Source organism: Lissotriton helveticus, chromosome 10 (genome assembly GCF_964261635.1).
Source record: "Lissotriton helveticus chromosome 10, aLisHel1.1, whole genome shotgun sequence".
NCBI classification, from domain to species: Eukaryota; Metazoa; Chordata; class Amphibia; order Caudata; family Salamandridae; genus Lissotriton; species Lissotriton helveticus.
This window is the reverse complement of record NC_136071.1, coordinates 65209871-65228498: the sequence shown is the minus strand read 5'-3', so window position 1 is coordinate 65228498 and position 18628 is coordinate 65209871. Positions and strand designations below refer to the sequence as shown.

The window sequence follows — 18628 nt, the reverse complement described above, 5'->3', positions numbered from 1 at the left end:
AAAAGAGTTATGCTGTCCTTGAGCAATAACTCTCGTTTAGAGAAACCCTAGACCTTGGTTTCCGATGAACTTTCTATTCACTCTGGTTTTTTAACTAGGGGAACAAAAATGGTTCCTCCACTGGGTATTAGAAAAAAACTTTTATCTCATGCTCACTCTGGACATCTTGGTATTGTAAAAACCAAAGAAATATTACGCTTGCAATTTTGGTGGCCAGGGATGGATTTGGAGATAGAAAGATTAGTGAGGGATTGTCCAGAATGTTCTGCAAGTGATAAAATACTTAAAACTAGACAGATGCCAATGGTTAAGCGATCCCTCCCAAGACATCCTTGGGATGAGCTAGCCATAGATATAGTTGGTCCGTTATCAGGTGTAAGTGATACACCTTACCTTTTAGTTCTTATGAATCTCTATTCCAGATGGATTGAGGTGAGCGCTGTAAGGGAAATCACATCTGAAGAAGTAATAAAGTTTCTGGATGCCATTTTTAAAAAAGAAAGTTTCCCCAATAGTCTCCTGTCAGATAATGGTCCACAATTCTGTTCAAGGGTTTTTGAAGAGTTTATGGGAAAATCAGGTATTGTACATAAGAAGTGTTCTTTATACCACCCAGAGACCAACGGTGCTGTTGAGAGAGTTAACAAAACCCTGAAGGAGGCTATACAGTTAGCAAGATCATCTGGCTTAAATTGGAAATCTGTCCTACAAAACAGAATAAATGCTTATCGCTATGCTCCCCACACAACCACTGGTAGATCCCCCTTTGTTTTGTTTAAAGGAAGGGCTCCCAACACCTATCTGTGTCCTGCTTGGATGGATCTTGATAAAGGCCTGGTTGATAATGGAATAGGTGAGTGGCGAAGGAGGGAGGAGAGGAAGCAAGATGAGAGAAAGATTTATTTTGATAAAAGAAAGTGTGTAAATGCTCAAAAAGTTCTTGTTGGTGACTTGGTTCGCATCAAAGCTCCTGTTGGTTGCAGAAATTGGTCCAAATTCTCAGATGTAAAAGCTGTTGTAAAAATATTTAGGAATGCCATTAAAACAGAGGATGGTAGAATTTGGAATAAAAGCAGAGTTGTTGTTGTTAAGTCAAGGATACCTATACCTGTTTCCTCTTATGATAGTCAAGCTTCATCTCATATGTTCTCCAATTCTGCCAATAACTCTAACCTACTCATGCTTCCCTCTAGAAGTCAAAGAATACGTAGACCACCCTCCTATTTGAGAGATTATGCATTATGAACTTTTCAATCTCTTCTTCATTTGAATTTTGTTTTATATGTTTTACTCATTGTTCTTCCTTCTTAATTGGGGGGAGATATGTGAAGGTGTTCATTTATTAATACTGTACCTTTAATGTACCAAGAATCTTTACTGTAGTGATTCTGGAATCTTGCCTTGGTTGGATTCCCTTATGTTCAGTTACTAGACTGTCTTCTGTGGATGAGGTTTAATAAATACCTCTTGGCTTACTTTCCTGGTTCCTGAACTTTCTTTCATGTAAAGGATACCACACCCATCTTCAATAGCTAGAACATAAGTTCCTCATAGTCCATTGCTGTCTTGCTATGCAACTGTGATACTCAGTTACTGCAACCGTGAATAATTCATATATGTCTATTAAATGGTAGCCAGCTTTTGTAAAGTCAGAACATTCAAAATCAAATTCTTAGCATACATGTATCTTTTTAAATGTCTCTTGCCTTAACTTGTATCCCATCAATATCATGTCCTGTGACTAACATTGGGGCAAGTTCCTCCTGCTCTTTTGTCCCAAGACATTTCTGAATGGATTTAGATGGTTCTTGAAACATAGTTTTTAATTCCTGGATAGCATTCTCAGTACTAGACAACACTCTAACTAATAAATGTAAAGGTTTCAAACAGGAAAAAGAGCCAGCATTGAATTGATTTGGTACTTATGTACAGAAAATTGAATAGGACATAGGTTGTAGAAGCAAAATGGATTACGTGAATCCTATATTTAATGCTAAGACATCGAATATAATATGCATCCTATTTTCTTTTATCAGATAGTACTGATTTTGAAATTAAATACTGTCTAGTGTTTATTTCTGGTCTCAAAAAGATGATATATATTTTGGGAGTAAAAATGCTGTACAGAACACCTGCACCAGAGGATAGAATTGCAAAAATTTCAACAGCTACCAGGTACTTTCCTTTTGTGCTGAGATAGGCTGGGATAAAAGAGAGCCAAACACTGAGAAACACCAGCATGCTAAAGGTGATAAACTTCACTTCATTGAAAGTGTCAGGCAAATTCCGTGCTAAGAAAGCAACCACAAAACAAATACAAGCTAACAGTCCCATAAAAATCAACATGCAGTAGAACATTAAAAAGGACCCCTCATTAATTCATATATGTCTATTAAATGGTAGCCAGCTTTTGTAAAGTCAGAGCATTCTAAATCATATTCTTAGCATACATGTATATTTTTTAAATGTCTCTTGCCTTAACTTGTATCCCATCAATATCATGTCCCGTGACTAACATTGGGGCAAGTTCCTCCTGCTCTTTTGTCCCAAGACATTTCTGAATGGATTTAGATGGTTCTTGAAACATAGTTTTTAATTCCTGGATAGCATTCTCAGTACTAGACAACACTCTAACTAATACATGTAAAGGTTTCAAACAGGAAAAAGAGCCAGCATTGAATTGATTTGGTACTTATGTATAGGTTGTAGAAGCAAAATGGATTACGTGAATCCTATATTTAATGCTAAGACATCGAATATAATATGCATCCTATTTTCTTTTATCAGATAGTACTGATTTTGAAATTAAATACTGTCTAGTGTTTATTTCTGGTCTCAAAAAGATGATATATATTTTGGGAGTAAAAATGCTGTACAGAAGACCAGCACCAGAGGATAGAATTGCAAAAATTTCAACAGCTACCATGTACTTTCCTTTTGTGCTGAGATAGGCTGGGATAAAAGAGAGCCAAACACTGAGAAACACCAGCATGCTAAAGGTGATAAACTTTGCTTCATTGAAAGTGTCAGGCAAATTCCGTGCTAAGAAAGCAACCACAAAACAAATACAAGCTAACAGTCCCATAAAAATCAACATGCAGTAGAACATTAAAAAGGACCCCTCATTACATTCTGCCGTCATCTTCCCATGGATAGCCTTAGTGTTAAGTTCAGGGAAAGAAGGTGAGGTCCACAGCCAGATGGCTCCAATCACAAACTGGGTCAAAGAAGACATCAGGACAATTGAGGAGGAAGTCCTGGGTCCTATCCATTTCTTTAGGTTGCTATTAGGTTTGGTGGCCTTGAAAGCGATGACCACTGTGATTGTTTTGGCTAATAGACAGGAAACACAGAGAGAAAATGAAATGCCAAAGATCACCTGCCGGAGCATGCATGTCACCCTTCTAGGATGTCCAATAAAAAGCAGGGAACAGAGAAAGCACAGCATGAGGCCAACAAGTAAAATATAGCTAAGTTGGGTGTTGTTGGCTCGAACCACTGCTGTGTGACGGTACCATCTGAAGAGCCACAGGACCCAGGTGGTATTAAGAAAAAGGAAGACAGAGATCAAAACTAAGACAAATCCCAGGGGTTCCTCAAAGGACAGGAATTCAATCTCCTTTGGGATGCAACCATCTCTTTTCCTGTTTGACCACTTGTCATCCGGGCACTTCAAACAATGTAAGGAATCTGAGGAAGATATAAAATAGTTTAATGTCTACAGAAAGATGACTTTAATGCTACTGATGGTTTTAAAGTAGTAAACAGGAGAAGGTTTTCTAGCGTTAGAGATAACATGCAAGCAAACATATTGCTATTTGTAATTCAATCTAAAGATATGTTTCCCATGGTTAAGGAAGATGAATAGTTTCTTCCATTAAAGCTAAAATGGTTTTACTAGGAAACACCATTAATCATAAATCTCAAATTCTATTTATGTCACTGAATTTCAGTTGTGATCCCCGTTCCCTAGGTAGAATCAAAAGCAACAACAACACCTAGGACCAAGAGCAGCATGCTACCACATCCTTGGAGCCATAATATTATGGAAAAAAAAAATAATACATTTAAAATATTTTATTTTTACCTACAGTGCCTTAGATTGTACCCACTCACTATTAATTATACCCTTAATTATGTTTGGATTTGGATTGATTCATTACTAAATCAAATTAAGATGTTAATTTCACAGATAAAAATATATATAGGTAAATAATTAAATATTGTGCCGATATGGATCTGGAAGTGACAAAAACATATTTATGTTGTCAAAGAGTAATTTTTCCCACAGGTGACTATGCTGTATGAATGCTTACAAAATAATTGGCATTGTGTAAGAATTTTAGATGATAAAACAATACCCCCTCCCCCAAATGAAAAGACCAGCAATGTGTTTTCACTCTCAAATGGATATGCAAGGGCATATTGGATTTCCTTCTTCTTGCATGGATGGCCAGGATCTACAATTGCAAATATGCAGCACTAATTTTCCTTTCACTTCAGTTAAAAGTTGTCACTTGTAGTTTGCCTCCCTATAAAACAAAGCATGTTGGGTGGACCAAAATCATAATTCTTTCTGTTCACCTGGGGCTTTTAAGTCAGTGCGTACCATACATTTAAATGCATGTCAATTTCAAATTACAAACAGAGCATTAAGAAGTACCCTGTTAGAAATCGGAGAGAAATGGAAAGGATGAATCTTGTAATACTCAGGAGTTAAACACACCCTCTTTTACTATTAACAGTGCTTGGACCCTGCTATCATTCCCTAAGAAACCCTATCTACCCAAACAATGTCCTCATGCCTTTTGCTTACTGAACCTTAGGGGTTCTCAAAGGATTTAAAATTCAGTATTATCTGCCAGATATATTAAACTACCTGTAGACGTCCTGCCCTTGGCTCAACTGTTATTACTAAGCTTTGTGTTGTGAGTCGTGAAAGTAAGGGATAGAAATATTAGCTAATCTTGTGTTTTCTTTTCTACACTTTTGAAGTCTCAGCTGCAGACACCATAAACTGTCTGTTGGAGACAGATATTTATGCCAGTCACTTACATAAACTAAGAGTGGTCTAATTTGCAGCAATTTACTCATGATTGGATGGCCTTCTTCTCTTTTTTGAATTCCCGGCTCCTGATTTGATATCTTCCCTCACTATTGTTATCTCACCACCCCCCAGGCCTACTTTGGTCGTACAATGTTTCAACTGGATGATGTATCCTTACACTGCTGAAGGCACACTTTGAATTGTGCTGTATGTGAGGGACTATTTTCTCCCATCTATCATTCTATCTCCGTCTACCTTGCTTCTCCTTCAATCCCCTCCTCCTTATCCCCCATTCCCTACTTCCCCTAAAGGCAGTAGGGAATGGGGGATAAGAAGTGGCTGCTTACCTCTCAAGCCTTCTCAGACCCTTTGCAACTGAGGACCATCAACAGCTCTATAGAATGACAGTCATATAAAAATGGAGCAGGCATATTTAAATATATTTTGTTTATGCTTTAACAAAAATACAAAAGACAATAAAAGATGAGCAGGAGTATCTTTGAATATATTCTGCTAGAAATGGTTCCTGTGAATGTTTGTGCAATACATTCAAAGATGGCTGCCACAGATGCATATACACTGCAAGCACTTGGGCACCTCTTCTGTTTATCGTTATTGGAGATCAGCATGTTTGGTCACTTGCACAGAGTTTCCTTCTACATTTGTGTGCTCTTCGTCATGTACACTCACAGTTCCATGGAAAGGCATGGGCACAATGCTTGAGTGTCCAGAGGCAAACACACAGCAGTTTACTTATTGGTGGAATTGAGGTGACTCCTTGTTAAATACCAAATGCAGTATCAAGTAGCTTAAGGGGATGTGCCCAGGTAGTGCATGGCTACCCCTCTTGCAGAATCAGCACCACCGCCTGGATCATGCAGTCCACTAATCTCCGACACTGGAGTAAATGCATAGCCCCTCATGCCATTGATCCAGGCTAGATTTGGTGAAGGGGGAGCTGATTTAATTGCGTCAGGATGAAATCATCTTCTGCTTTCTGCACTCTCCTTCCTCCAGTCATGGGCACACCAGCAGGGGCTCTTGTATGCCCCTTCAGCATTTTTTGGCGTAGCACCCTGGTGTACACTGAGCCAGGTACTATTGCCACCAGTGATAATTGCCATCTCCTTCAAGTGTTGAGACCAGATCATATGTTAGCTCTCCAAATGTAGGATGCCTTCAGTCCCCTGAACAATACTTGCTAACAACATTTTGTAACAGTATTCAGTACTTTAGCTGTGATTTTTACATGAGTGTTTATTTTGTTAAATATAAAGAATAATGCAGCAGTGCATCCACTTCTAACTGGTGGCTTTTTTTTGAGTAGAAAAGGGAAGCAAAGATTGGGGAGTTGGGGGTGTGTTCAAGCTCATACAATGCATTGAATTCAGGATAATATAATACAACCTACTTTTCCCACAGTTGATCAGTAATTAGACAAGTGGCCCACTTTCTGTATGTCAGTAAATTAGGGTGTTATAATACTTATAAGTCACCCCCTAATGGAGGCTCAAAGGCTTATAATGCAGGTTGCATTGTTTGTTAAAAGTAGGACATGTGTGCCTATGTTTTACATATCTTAACACTTGAAAACCTCAAAAGCCATTTTCTACTTTTGTGATAAATTTGAACTGCAAGCAGATAGAGATATACTGTTTACACTAAAATTAATAATTTAAAATCCTCTTTAATGTAAAGTCAGATTTTAAGACACAATTCTGAAAATGCCACTCTTAGAAAGTTGGGGGGGGGGGGGGGGTAGTCCCAAAGAACCAGAACCAGGTAGGGCCGGACAAAATTGAATACAAAAAGAGGATCCTGGTTCCGTTTGACGTTATACTCTTATTATTTTTGAGCAACAAACAGACCACTATCTTTTCTGTTTGAATGGAATTTTTATTAAACCATTCCTTTCTTTGCAATTGTTTATGTTTACCAAAAAGATTTTAGTTACATGAGAAGTAGAGAGACAAACATTTTTCAAATTAAAATACACAACATGAAAAATACTTATGACGATTCACAATAGACAGTGCCTGAAATACTTATATACAAACACATTTATATACAACAACGTTAAACTTTTGCAACATAACATCAGAAAATAGACTACTCTTATCACTATCTTGTTTTTGGGGCCAAACATGTGCCAAACAAGGGAAAATATTTAGAGTGTGTGCGTCGGGCATACGATTCAATGCAAATCCCTCACGTCACAACAAGTTTATTCAAATTCCTCTGTGTTGAAAAAAAGTGCTGACGCGTTTTAAGACCCAGTCCTCTGGTACCGGGACTCTCATCAGTCTTCGTGTTAATGGTCAGCGATTTCTAAAAAACATAAATGAATGATGCAAACTCCGCATCAGTGAAAATGAAAACTAAACTCTACTCTCCTTTAAAATGCTTAATTTAATTTTCTGTACATGCTTGATGGACAGAGCTGCTGCTCTGACTCTTATTTGCGTGGTAACCAGAATGTCGCAACAGAATATTACTGCAGTGTGCTTCGTAGTTTATGCCGGGGGGAATTTCTACAAAACATTAAAATGATTGTGTCAATTTTAGTATATTTAAATACATGGACATTGGGCAACTCGACGGGACATGGTCAAAAGGTACCTCTCAAACGTTCCCGGGTTGCTCAGAGGCAGGCGTCTATTTCTGTAATCATTGCATTCCTACAAATGAATGGGGGACATATTACTGAAGCGATCAACTTGACAACAATATTATATAGATGCTCGATTCTAGCATGAAGCTCACTTACTGTTTTTAAGTATGAACACATCCATATTCTTTATGCGATATGAACTGCAACTTCACTGTCAGCTAGGCCTTCCTGTATTTCTACCCTATGAATCATGGGACAATGTTTTGGACCAATTACATTGATGTTCAGGTCCCATTGTGGTTAAGACCGGGCTAGTGCATTCTGGGACATGAAGTTCCGAGCTCTACTCTTGAAAGTTCTGTCACCCCATTCAACCCAGTTGCTGCACTATTAAACTTTAGACTTCGGTAAGCTTCTTTTTGTAGCAATGCATTGTCAATGTTTATCAGACGTTTGGTTGTATCTAGACCTGACAGGACTGTCCACTTAAAGTATCTTTCCCTGTGCAAGGTATCCATGAAGTGTTGCACCATTGGTGCAGCTACCACCTTCTTTTTGATCCCGGAACGATGTTGCATGATGCGCTGGTTGGAATCTATGACATAATATCGACAGACATAATATAGACATACAAAAATATCGAAACAAACATATCGACATCAAAAATATCGAAGTTCTATCTACATAAAGGTAAGTACAAAAATATCGGAAAAAAAAATTCGTAGTACCAAAATATGGAAGTCACAAATATTGTTTTTTTAAATGTATTAATAATAATGTAAAAATATTTTAAAAATACATATAATTTAACAAATTATAGATATAAACATTAAAACTTTTTTAAAAAATAATAACTAATGCATATACATTTAAAATAAATTAAAAACTCTACATATAAATTAATATATATACTTACTCTACATATTGCATCAGTAGTGAAAGCGCTGGATAGCGTAGGGGTAAAAATTACTATTCCCACTCCAGAGGGTGCAACAGTAGGGAAAGCGTTGGATAGCAAAGGGGAAAAAATTACTATTCCCACTCCAAAGGGTGCAACAGTAAGGAAAGCATTGGATAGTGTAGAGGTAAACATTACTATTCCCACTCCAGAGGCTGCAACAGTAGGGAAAGCGTTGGATAGCGTAGGGGAAAAAAATACTATTCTCCCTCCAAAGGGTGCAACAGTAGGGAAAGCGTTGGATAGCATAGGGGTAAAAATTACTATTCCCACTCCAGAGGGTGCAACAGTAGGGAAAGCGTTGGATAGCCTAGGGGTAAAAATTACTATTCCCACTCCAGAGGGTGCAACAGTAGGGAAAGCGTTGGATAGCGTAGGGGTCAAAAATACTATTCCCACTCCAAAGGGTGCAACAGTAGGTAAAGCGTTGGAAAGTGTAAGGGTAAAAATTACTATTCACACTCCAGAAGGTGCAACAGTAGGGAAAGCGTTGGATAGCGTACGGGTAAAAATTACTATTCCCACTCCAAAGGGTGCAACTGTAGGGTAAGCGTTGGATAGCATAGGGGTAAAAATTACTATTCCCACTCCAGAGGGTGCAATAGTAGCAAAAGAGCAGAATAGCGTAAGCGTTATATTAACATACTTATCAATTAGATAATTTTTTTTAACAAAAAAAGAAGATATAATATTTTATTTACCAAAATATATTACTAATACCAAATATTTATAATTATTATTTACTTAAATAACAAAAAAATTACTTCCCCCGCTACTCCCCCTTTAACACACAACACACTACCCATACAAAAAAACACAATTAATATAAATATCAATTAATCAATTAATAACCATTAATATAATTAGATTGATGGACTTATAAATTAACTAATTGACAAATATTAATTACCAATTAATAATTAATTACCAATTAATAATTAATTAACACAATATTTACAAGAATAAACAACATTAAATAATGAATTATTTATAATTAATATTAAGAGGCTCCTTTTGAGAAACAAATAGGCCAAATAGGCCACATAATGAACTGCCATGCATGAAACATAGACTCCTGTGTGTAAATTGTGCAAATTGCAAACCAAGTAAATATCGATTGTAAAGGATTTATCAGAAGCCCAGTAGTGAACCATTTGGATTCTTTTAGGTCAGAATGGGTAATAACTACCAATCTGAGATCTCCCAACTGTGCATGGGTGTTATTTGCCTGACTAGGTCCAAAACAGGGAGGTGAAATAAACAAGGTGCACCTATTATCATTGAGTCAAACCTAAATAGTAATGTGCACATTGATATTTGCAAAGCTAATCAGAATTGAGCCATATGTAACAGCTACAATAATGTCTCCCTCTTTAGCCTTGCTAGTGATGAACAAGATACACCTGTGGTTCATTTTAAATCCAAACAATATGGCCACCTCACCCATGATGTTCTGCAAGCAATCTTCATCCTGACAAACCCAGTCAGTATTTTAGTCGCACATGAATGGCTGAGCTATCTTTCAGGAGGATCATATCTCGTTGTAGGGCCTACTCCCTCATCTGTTTTTATCTAAGGGACCAACATTTCCACATTGTATTAAAGACAGGAACTGGACAATGTTAGATGTACTACACCCAAGATAGGTAAAGAGATGATCACTCTCCTACTCTTCAACTAGGATTCCTAATTCACATCCAAGCACATAATTTCTAACCTACTCTACAGTGGCACAATATTAGCAAGTATGTGGTGATAATCAGTAGCAGGAAGTATCCTCTATATTTATGAATACATCGGTTATAGGAAGCATTGATGACAATTGCAGGCAGTTTTATTCAATATTATCATTGCAGGCTGCTTCAATTTATGTTTAATTTCAACACCTTATTACACCTTGGAATGAACATTGCAGACATTTGGGTTATGGGTTGACTGGGTCAAGCCCTGGTCAAACAATAACCACAATCATAGTCAAGGTAAGAGGCAGGCAAACTATAAATTAACCTGTGTTCATCCTCTGGTAGCTTGGCACAGAGCATTCAGATTGACCTTTAGAGTCAACGTTTAAAGTATTTATGCCACACTTTGAATGGTAAAAAAGATTACACACCACACAAAAAGATTACACACTATGTTAGAATAATGGTATTTAGTTTATTAAAGAAAGCAAGACCAAAACAACAAAAATCCAATATGCAGAACTTGAAATACGAACTTTTAAAAATAAACTGTAAAATTGAGCTTAGAAGTAATAGGCACTTATTTGGGATATCGGGTAGTGCCGTACAAAGTCAAAGGTTCAGGCGGACCATAAAGCATCTCTCTTGATCGACACAGTGGTGTCAATGTGCTGGTCCTGATCAACGCACAAGTAGTGATGCATTGTCTCCAATGAAAGAGGAGCTGCAATGTAGAGCTTTGTGCAGTAATGATTCCAAAGGCGATGCATTGGGGACGATCCACGCAGCAAAGGCAATGCACTGGTTCTGGTCTATGCGACAGGAGCAAATCACCTGATCAATGGAACATGAGCGAATCACTAGTTCTGATACACACAACAGGGGCAATGCACAACTGTAGTGATGCGCTGGTTTGACAGAGTATGCATGGGTTTTGCTGAGCAAGCACCTGAGGCCCAATTGCAAAAGTCCGGGAATGGGGTGGACCCACTTGACAGGCCACACTCACAGATGGCAGAGTCCAGGTGTAGAAGAAGAGCGGTTGGAAGTATGTCCCAGAGACTTGAAATCAAAAGGCCAGCCAGCTATCTCTTGGAATCACTCTGGGTTCAAGTAATGCAGGTCCAGTACTTCTCACCCTTCAAGAGAACAGCAGGTTGCAGGTCAGTACAGCAAGGCAGAAGTCCAACACAGCAGACATCCAGCAGAGTGGCAGTCCTTCAGCAGCACGTCAGTCCTTCTTCCATGCAGAGGCTTCACAGGTACAGAGGTGTACTGAAGTGATGGTGCCAGAGGTCCAGTACTTATTACCAGTGAGGCTTAAGGATGGGGTAGACTTCAAAAATAGGTCTTTGAAGTGCACAGAGGACTTCCCTTCCTGCCCTGGCTCCAGACTCACAAAAGGTGGGCAAGCAGCCCTTTGTGTGGGGGTGGGACACAACCTATTCAGGTGTAAGTGAGTATGGGTCCAGCTCCTCCATGCCATCCTCCCAGGATGGCCCTTCAAGTCACATCAAAGATCCCTTTGTGTGTGCCTATGGAGGCGAAATACACAAAGCCCTGTTTTCAGCCTCCCCAGACTGATCAGAGACAGGCAGCAGGCACCTAATTGCTAAAGTAAAAAAAATCCAACCTTCTAAAAGTGGCATTTCCTGAATTGTAATTTAAAATCTAATTTTGCCATAAATTAGGTTTTTAGATTAGGATTCCAGATTTGGAGGTCTTATCTCTCCCAAAGTAATTTGTGCTTATAAAATGTAATAAGGTAATCCCAATGGTATCCTAGGAGAGAGATAGGCCTTGCTGTACTGAAAATTGACTTAGGGAGTTTTTCGCTACCTGGACATGTAAATCTGAATAGTACATGACCTGCCTTTTAAAATATATTGCACCCTGCCCTCTGGTTTGTCCTGGGCCTTCCTTAGGGGTTGCTTATATGAAATGAAATGAAAAGGCATTTGTAGAGCACTTGCATACTCCTGGGAGTATCTCTGCACTAGACAGTAAGGTAACCTGCAGAATAAAGGTGAACGTTGTAGGCCACCTGTCAGGTTTTTAGCCACTTCCTGCAAACCGGATGCTCAGTAATAGCATGCAGTTCCAGAGGGAGTTTGTTCCAGGCCCTTGATCCGAGATAAGAAAAGCATCTTCTTTATAAAGGAAAGGTGTGGACTATGCAAAAGGTTTATTTTTCCAGGTAGAGATGGCAGTGTAAAACTGCACACTCAGGGGCACATGCATCATTAAAAATTGCATTTGCAGATGGTGAGAATTGCAAAAATCGGCCATTTGCTTATGCAATTTGAACTTTTGGGATGCATCATAATTTTTGTACTTTTCGCAATTTAAGAAATCGCAAAATTACGATTACTTAAATTGTGATTGCATTTAAGGAATCTCAAATTGAGATTCCTTAAATGCAATGCATCAAACTAAAAAAATTAGCGATTTCGCTAATAGGGGGAGCAAATTACCATTAAGTTGACCTTCATGGTAATTTGCAATAACTATGAAAAATGCACTAAAGTGCATTTTTCAAAGTTCCATTTTACACACACACATGCCCTTGGGGCATGTGCATGTGCAAGATGTACTTATAGGCAGATTTCAGGGGTGCAACAGGGTGTCCTTTTGACACCCTGGCACCCTTGAAATTGCATTCTCAATTTGCGATTCTCTAATTGAGAATTGCAAATTGAGAATGTCTTCCTATTCATTCCTATGGGCCTCTAGGCCCATAGGAATGAATGGGAAGGTATTCCTTAATTGTGATTCGCAATTTGCAAGTCGCAATTAAGGAATTTTAAGATTTCTTCATGCATAGCCATTTGCGATTCCTTATTAGCGAATCCTTATTGTTCTAATAATCGCAAATGGCCATGTTGATGCATGTGGGCCATAGGCTCTGCAGTGGCAGGCATGACAAATGATTAAAGGGCAAATTTAGTAGGTGGCACAATCAGTGCTGCAGGTCCACTAGTAGCGTTCAAAGAACTGGCCTTGGGTACCCGAGGTACCACTTTGCCAGGGACTTATAAGTAAATGAAAGATGCCAATTGGGGTGAGAGCACAGGCACTTTACCACTGCTAAAGTGTATAGAGCCCTAAAGCCAGCAAAAACAAGGCAGGCGAAGTTGAGGAGGTTAGCATAAAGATGGGGGAAAGACCCTACGGCTGCCAGGTCCAACAGACATCCTCTAACCTTGTACCTTATTAATGCTAAGACCGAATCATTGTGCTATTATCACAATGAGTATGTGATTTGGTTAATAATATAGCATCACAGACGTAACAGCAAGTAAATATATCAACCTATCACTGTTATTGCATCAATGTATTGATTGATGAAAGTAAAACAAAGTTGTATTGAGCAGCTGAAACATGTTCACACTTTTTATAGCGTGTTCATTAACATTTATTGTGTGTGATATATATGTTGGCAATGTAGAGTAACGTGAAAGGATCACTGTATGCAAAAATATTGGAACCCAACAATATTCTGTGAAAAATATTTTTGTCAAAAAAACATTGGTCCTATAAATATATTGTAAATTACGAAAATATTGTGTCAAAAATATTTACCCGCTACCTCTTTCAAATATATTCATAGAGTAATTAATCTCACCTGTATGGTTGGAGATAGTCCCCTCAGAACAGGGTAAACACTGAAAGCAGCAGGAAGGGCGTCCAGCAACTGCTGATATCCTCCCTCCTGCGGGACAGCTTTTACTGCAGACCGACGTAGGGGCCTAAGAAAGAGAGAGGGAGTGAAAGAGAGAGAAGAAGAGTGAGAGAAGAACAAATAGAGAGAGAGAGAGAGAAACAGATAGAGAGGACTAGAGCGAGTAAGAAAGATGGGTGACGAAATGTCTCCATTGGAGCTGTCTTCCTGATAAAGCATTTACCTCTTCTATTAACTCTGAATGGATATTATGTTTAGATTAACATATATTATTCTTTGCACAAATTACCTCCAGAACTATGTAGATGGCATTTATTTACTTGTTACCTAGTGACCAGGTTAGGTTTTGGCAGTAAGATAATGCTACCAAAAGGACCATCCTACAGGATGACTTCCTATTATATTCAACCCAGCATGAAAGGAAGTTAATTCAACAAACTGGAAGGATCATTTTGAGCATCAGATGATAGACAGGTCTATGCTGTCGGTGTCTTAGTCTTCTGACCCCTTTATGGGTGTGCCATAGTGATGTTGCTCGGTAAAAAAGGGGGTGGTGATGGACGGAGCATCTGAATCAATCAAACACTCACACCCAGTCAAAAGATCTGGGTTGAATCCATCACCGTTCTTTTGCCCACTCTGCCACCCCAGTTCAGACATGGCTATATGCAAATCAGTCTGACCCTGTGCCTCATGGGAACAGACCAGCCCGAACTGCCAAGCCATGTCTTCCCTGGACCGTAAACAAGCTTCCGAGGACCGGTTTCTGGCATTCCAGCCGTCTTCAGCCCGGCTTGCTTGAATCCAGTGGCAAAGTGAGCAAGGGACTCACATCTGAGCACACCCTGTGATGTTGCTCGGCATTTTTAAATATAATAAAAGCCTCGGGTTACCATTCTGGTTGTAGGAATCGTGCATCACCTAGAATTGAATGATTGGACTTTAAAATAGCAGAATTGGATCAGAAGTAAAGAATACAACTTCAAAATACCACACCAATTTAACTTCCAGGACCTTGGTTTATTTTCTATTTCATATGCAATGGACTTATAGGCAAGTTAATGAGGTAGAGCATGGGCACTTTACTCCTGTTTAGCAGAGGTTAAGAGCCAGCACAAATAGGGTCTAGAAAAAGGTGACAATCTCGGATAGCCGTACACTATAGGAGGTTATGCCACAAATGTGATGGTGCAAAGTGGGAGAAAAATATGGAAGTTGTATGTGTTAGTCTCCATCAGGCACATGCATCAACCTTTTTGGCGAGAGCAAACAGTGCGATTCGCAAAAATCGTCCGTTTGCGTCCGCAAAAAGGAATGATGGGACAGTTGAACTTTGCTGCTTTAATGGTTTTCTTTTATTAAATGCTTTTCTAAACATTCATTTAATTTTAGGTAACACACTTGACGGGTGGGGTTATGGAAGGTTACTTTCAACGCTATATTGTTTTTTTCATATGTTGAAGGATCCAGGGGGGTGTATTAGTTTTGTTTTTTGTGACAACAGGGGAGTGTATTGTGGGATTTGTAGTGTATTGCACAGGCACATGTCATGGGGGTGGAGTGAACTATGACTTGATTGGTTACAGGTGAGAGAGCTTCTTCTTTAAAAACGGTCCGAGCGGCAAGGAAAGGGAACTAGATTTTGTGAAGAGAAAGTGAAATGAGGTCATGCTGCCGGTTGTGGCGCTGAGAAGGTAAATGGGAGATAAGGAGGGTGGTTTGGAGTTTTGGGGAATTTGTCAGTTGGCAGGGAGTTGAGATTCACTGTATATGTTGGTAAAATGGGGGATGCTCACCTTGTGAGTTGGCAAAGGTTGTGAGCACGATGGGGGTTTCACTTTTAGTGTTACCAGCGAATCGTTTGTAGTTCAATTTGAGTGTGGGTGGAGGCAGAGCAATGAGTGGGGCTTTTTACACATTAGTAATGGTTGAGCAACGAGTTGAATTGTTTTTTTTTAAATTATTATTTAATTTTAGTTAACCCCTGGCGAAGAATTGTAAAGATTCGAAATGCATTGGGAGAACTCTATTGTAATAAGACCACTTTCAGAACATGTTTGACCTCACATGCCCTCGTAAAAGCCTGGATTGGCAACGTTTGGCACTTGAAAATGTTGAATAAAGCATCAAAGCGCAAACATGCTGTCTCCGTGGTGGAATATTAAGAAATAAGTATGACATAAGGTTTTGGACTACAATTGATGAATTGACAAAAATTACATTTGGAGGAAGTTTCTCATTCAGGAAGGATTTCCTTTTCAGCAGTGCGACAGTTGGGTGCAGGAGAAATGTGCCCTTTTGCGTATTATTTCAAATTTTGCTGTGATTAGGGGTGTTTTCACGGCTTCTGTTCGCACGCATTTCATTCAGTGAGTTGGATTACAAGAACAATTATTGAAGGGAAGGTGTGCAGTTGCTCAACAATGACTCATCCACTTTTAGAAAGCTGACATTTTCTTGCCTCGGCCATTTGGCGCCTGTAGCCTGTGTCTGATCACATGACTAGGCGTAGTTATTTTGGATAAAGCGCTAGGAAGGAAAGACATCTCTGCACTTTAAAAGCATACCTCTAGATGCCTCAGACACCAACTCTTCAGTACACTTCTGGACCTGTGGATACTTTGCCAGGAAGAAGGACTGCTATGTTTCTGAAAGGACTGACACTCTCGCTATGGTTAGGAGGACTGGACCTGCATCTCTTGATCCCAGAGTGACTTAATTGGCTAGATAGCTAGCCTCCTGATCTGAAGCCTCGGGGACATAACATGATTCCAAAAACCTTGCACCTGCACCTGAACATCTATTAGTCTATATACCCAATGGTGCCACCCCAGTCCTGGACCCTTGGAAGTGGGCCTAAGGTGCTTGCCAGCCTCTGTGGATCCACCAGAATCAACACATCTCCCCTGCTGCATGGCGTAGCCCCTAGCAGAAACAATGCATCTCCCCTGCTGTGTGGATTGAACACATTACAAATAGTTGCCTCACCTCCACAGCCCACATCACCTTTAGAGCCGCAGTCTTGCATCCCTCATCGACGGATGGCTGGATGATGGCGGCTATGCATCACAGGTTTTCAGCTCTTTGGAAACGAAGCATCACGCTGACTGAATGCCACATTCCCGAAGTCAAACTTTACATCAAAAGCTCCATCAACGGGATTCTCAATGACAACTCAGGCCTTCCCATTGTAGCCTGGCAATGATTCGGATGCATGATGCATCTTCGATGCTTCTCCAAGCAATGGTCCGCAAACCAGGATTCAAGTAACTTTGTTCAGCGGGCTCAACTGGGTCCCTGTAGCACATCCATGCTCCATTGCAGTCGGCCTGAACTTGTGACGCTGTACGTGTCCGGCGCAACCAGATAGCCACAGTTGTCACTTTCTGCTTTTTAACACTATTTTGACCTAAATCTTTAACATTTTTATCTCCGGTTCAAGTCATTGGATTTTTGTCCTTTTGATATTGTTTTATTTTCTAAAGAAAGTTTTGCACTTCAACTTGGTGTGGGACCATTTCTGTGTAGTTGTTTCACTTTATTACTGTTTGAAGTGTTGCACAAATACTTTACACCTTGCCTCTAAGTTAAGCCTGACTGTTCTGTGCCAAGCTAAGAAAGGGTTGAACACAGGTTATTTTTGGCTTAGCTTGTGCCTCCCTTGACAAGGATTGTGTTTGCTTCTTGGCCAGGGCTCACACCGCAGTCAACCAACAACCCAATTTCTCCTAATTAGTATTTTTCAAAAAATTATGCACTCATGTTAAGTTGAATTTCCTATACCATTCAAAAGTAAAAAGTTGCATTTGTAGCAAAATGTGTGCCAGTTTGAGAAAACATCAAGTTTGTGTGTTTGTGGTCCAAGTTGTTGCATTTTAAAAATATATTTAAAAACTATATTTGAGTGCTATTATATGCTTAAAAGGAAAGGCTGATTGCAAAAATTAATATACTGTTTGTCATGTGGAGGCCTTTACTCATATATACGCCTGGGCTTGTGGGATTACATTAACGTAATGGATATTCTGACATCTACAACTGGTCATTCTCTGCTATATTAATGGTATCTCAGCTCTTTAAGCCTGTAAGAGTGGTCTAATTTGAGGAATATCTCAGTTGTCTACCTCCTGTGCCTGTGAGATATGTGTAATTGTTTATTCTCTCAGCCTGCACTTTCCAAGTAGGTGCTCAGATATATGAATTAGAAACTACTTTGAAGGATTGGATGAAGAAATTAATGGGAGAAAAATTTCAATCAAGTATATTTTTTTAGAAACATATAACGAGAGGGCATGTCAAATTGCAAAAGCACATAGTTTTGACTCCTGGTAAAAAAGAACTACCCATGACCCCTCCTATTTCTAGTGTGGGAAAAGCTTAGGTTCACTGCACCAACCAACTGAGTTTAACATTCCAGGAAGTCTATGGTAGGTGCTGATGTTTTTAATCGTAGGACCATGGGTTGAGTCACCAGGATCAGCATAATTTATATTAGCAAGATCAAACACCTCTTGCTGATGAAAGACTGGAAGCAAGTTGGACAGGTATGACTAGATTATCTGAAATGCATTCCCCTGACTTATCAACTCATAAATATATTTCATCATCATCATTGATAACTTTATTTCGGTCACCACAAAGCATAAAA

The 18628-nt window shown here is 39.3% G+C and overlaps 1 protein-coding gene across 1 annotated transcript in view; it reads right to left on the bottom strand.

The window, feature by feature from the left end:
* Positions 1 to 413: 413 nt before the first annotated feature.
* LOC144783919 (extracellular calcium-sensing receptor-like) overlaps positions 414 to 18628 on the bottom strand; it is a 103834-nt gene continuing 85619 nt past the window's right edge. Inside the window, exons 4-6 of the mRNA XM_078662655.1 lie at positions 13924 to 14047; positions 2814 to 3690; positions 414 to 519 (exon numbers count right to left, since the gene is read on the bottom strand). Coding sequence (XP_078518781.1) covers positions 414 to 519; positions 2814 to 3690; positions 13924 to 14047 — 1107 coding nt within the window. The remainder of the gene's footprint in view (positions 520 to 2813; positions 3691 to 13923; positions 14048 to 18628) is intronic.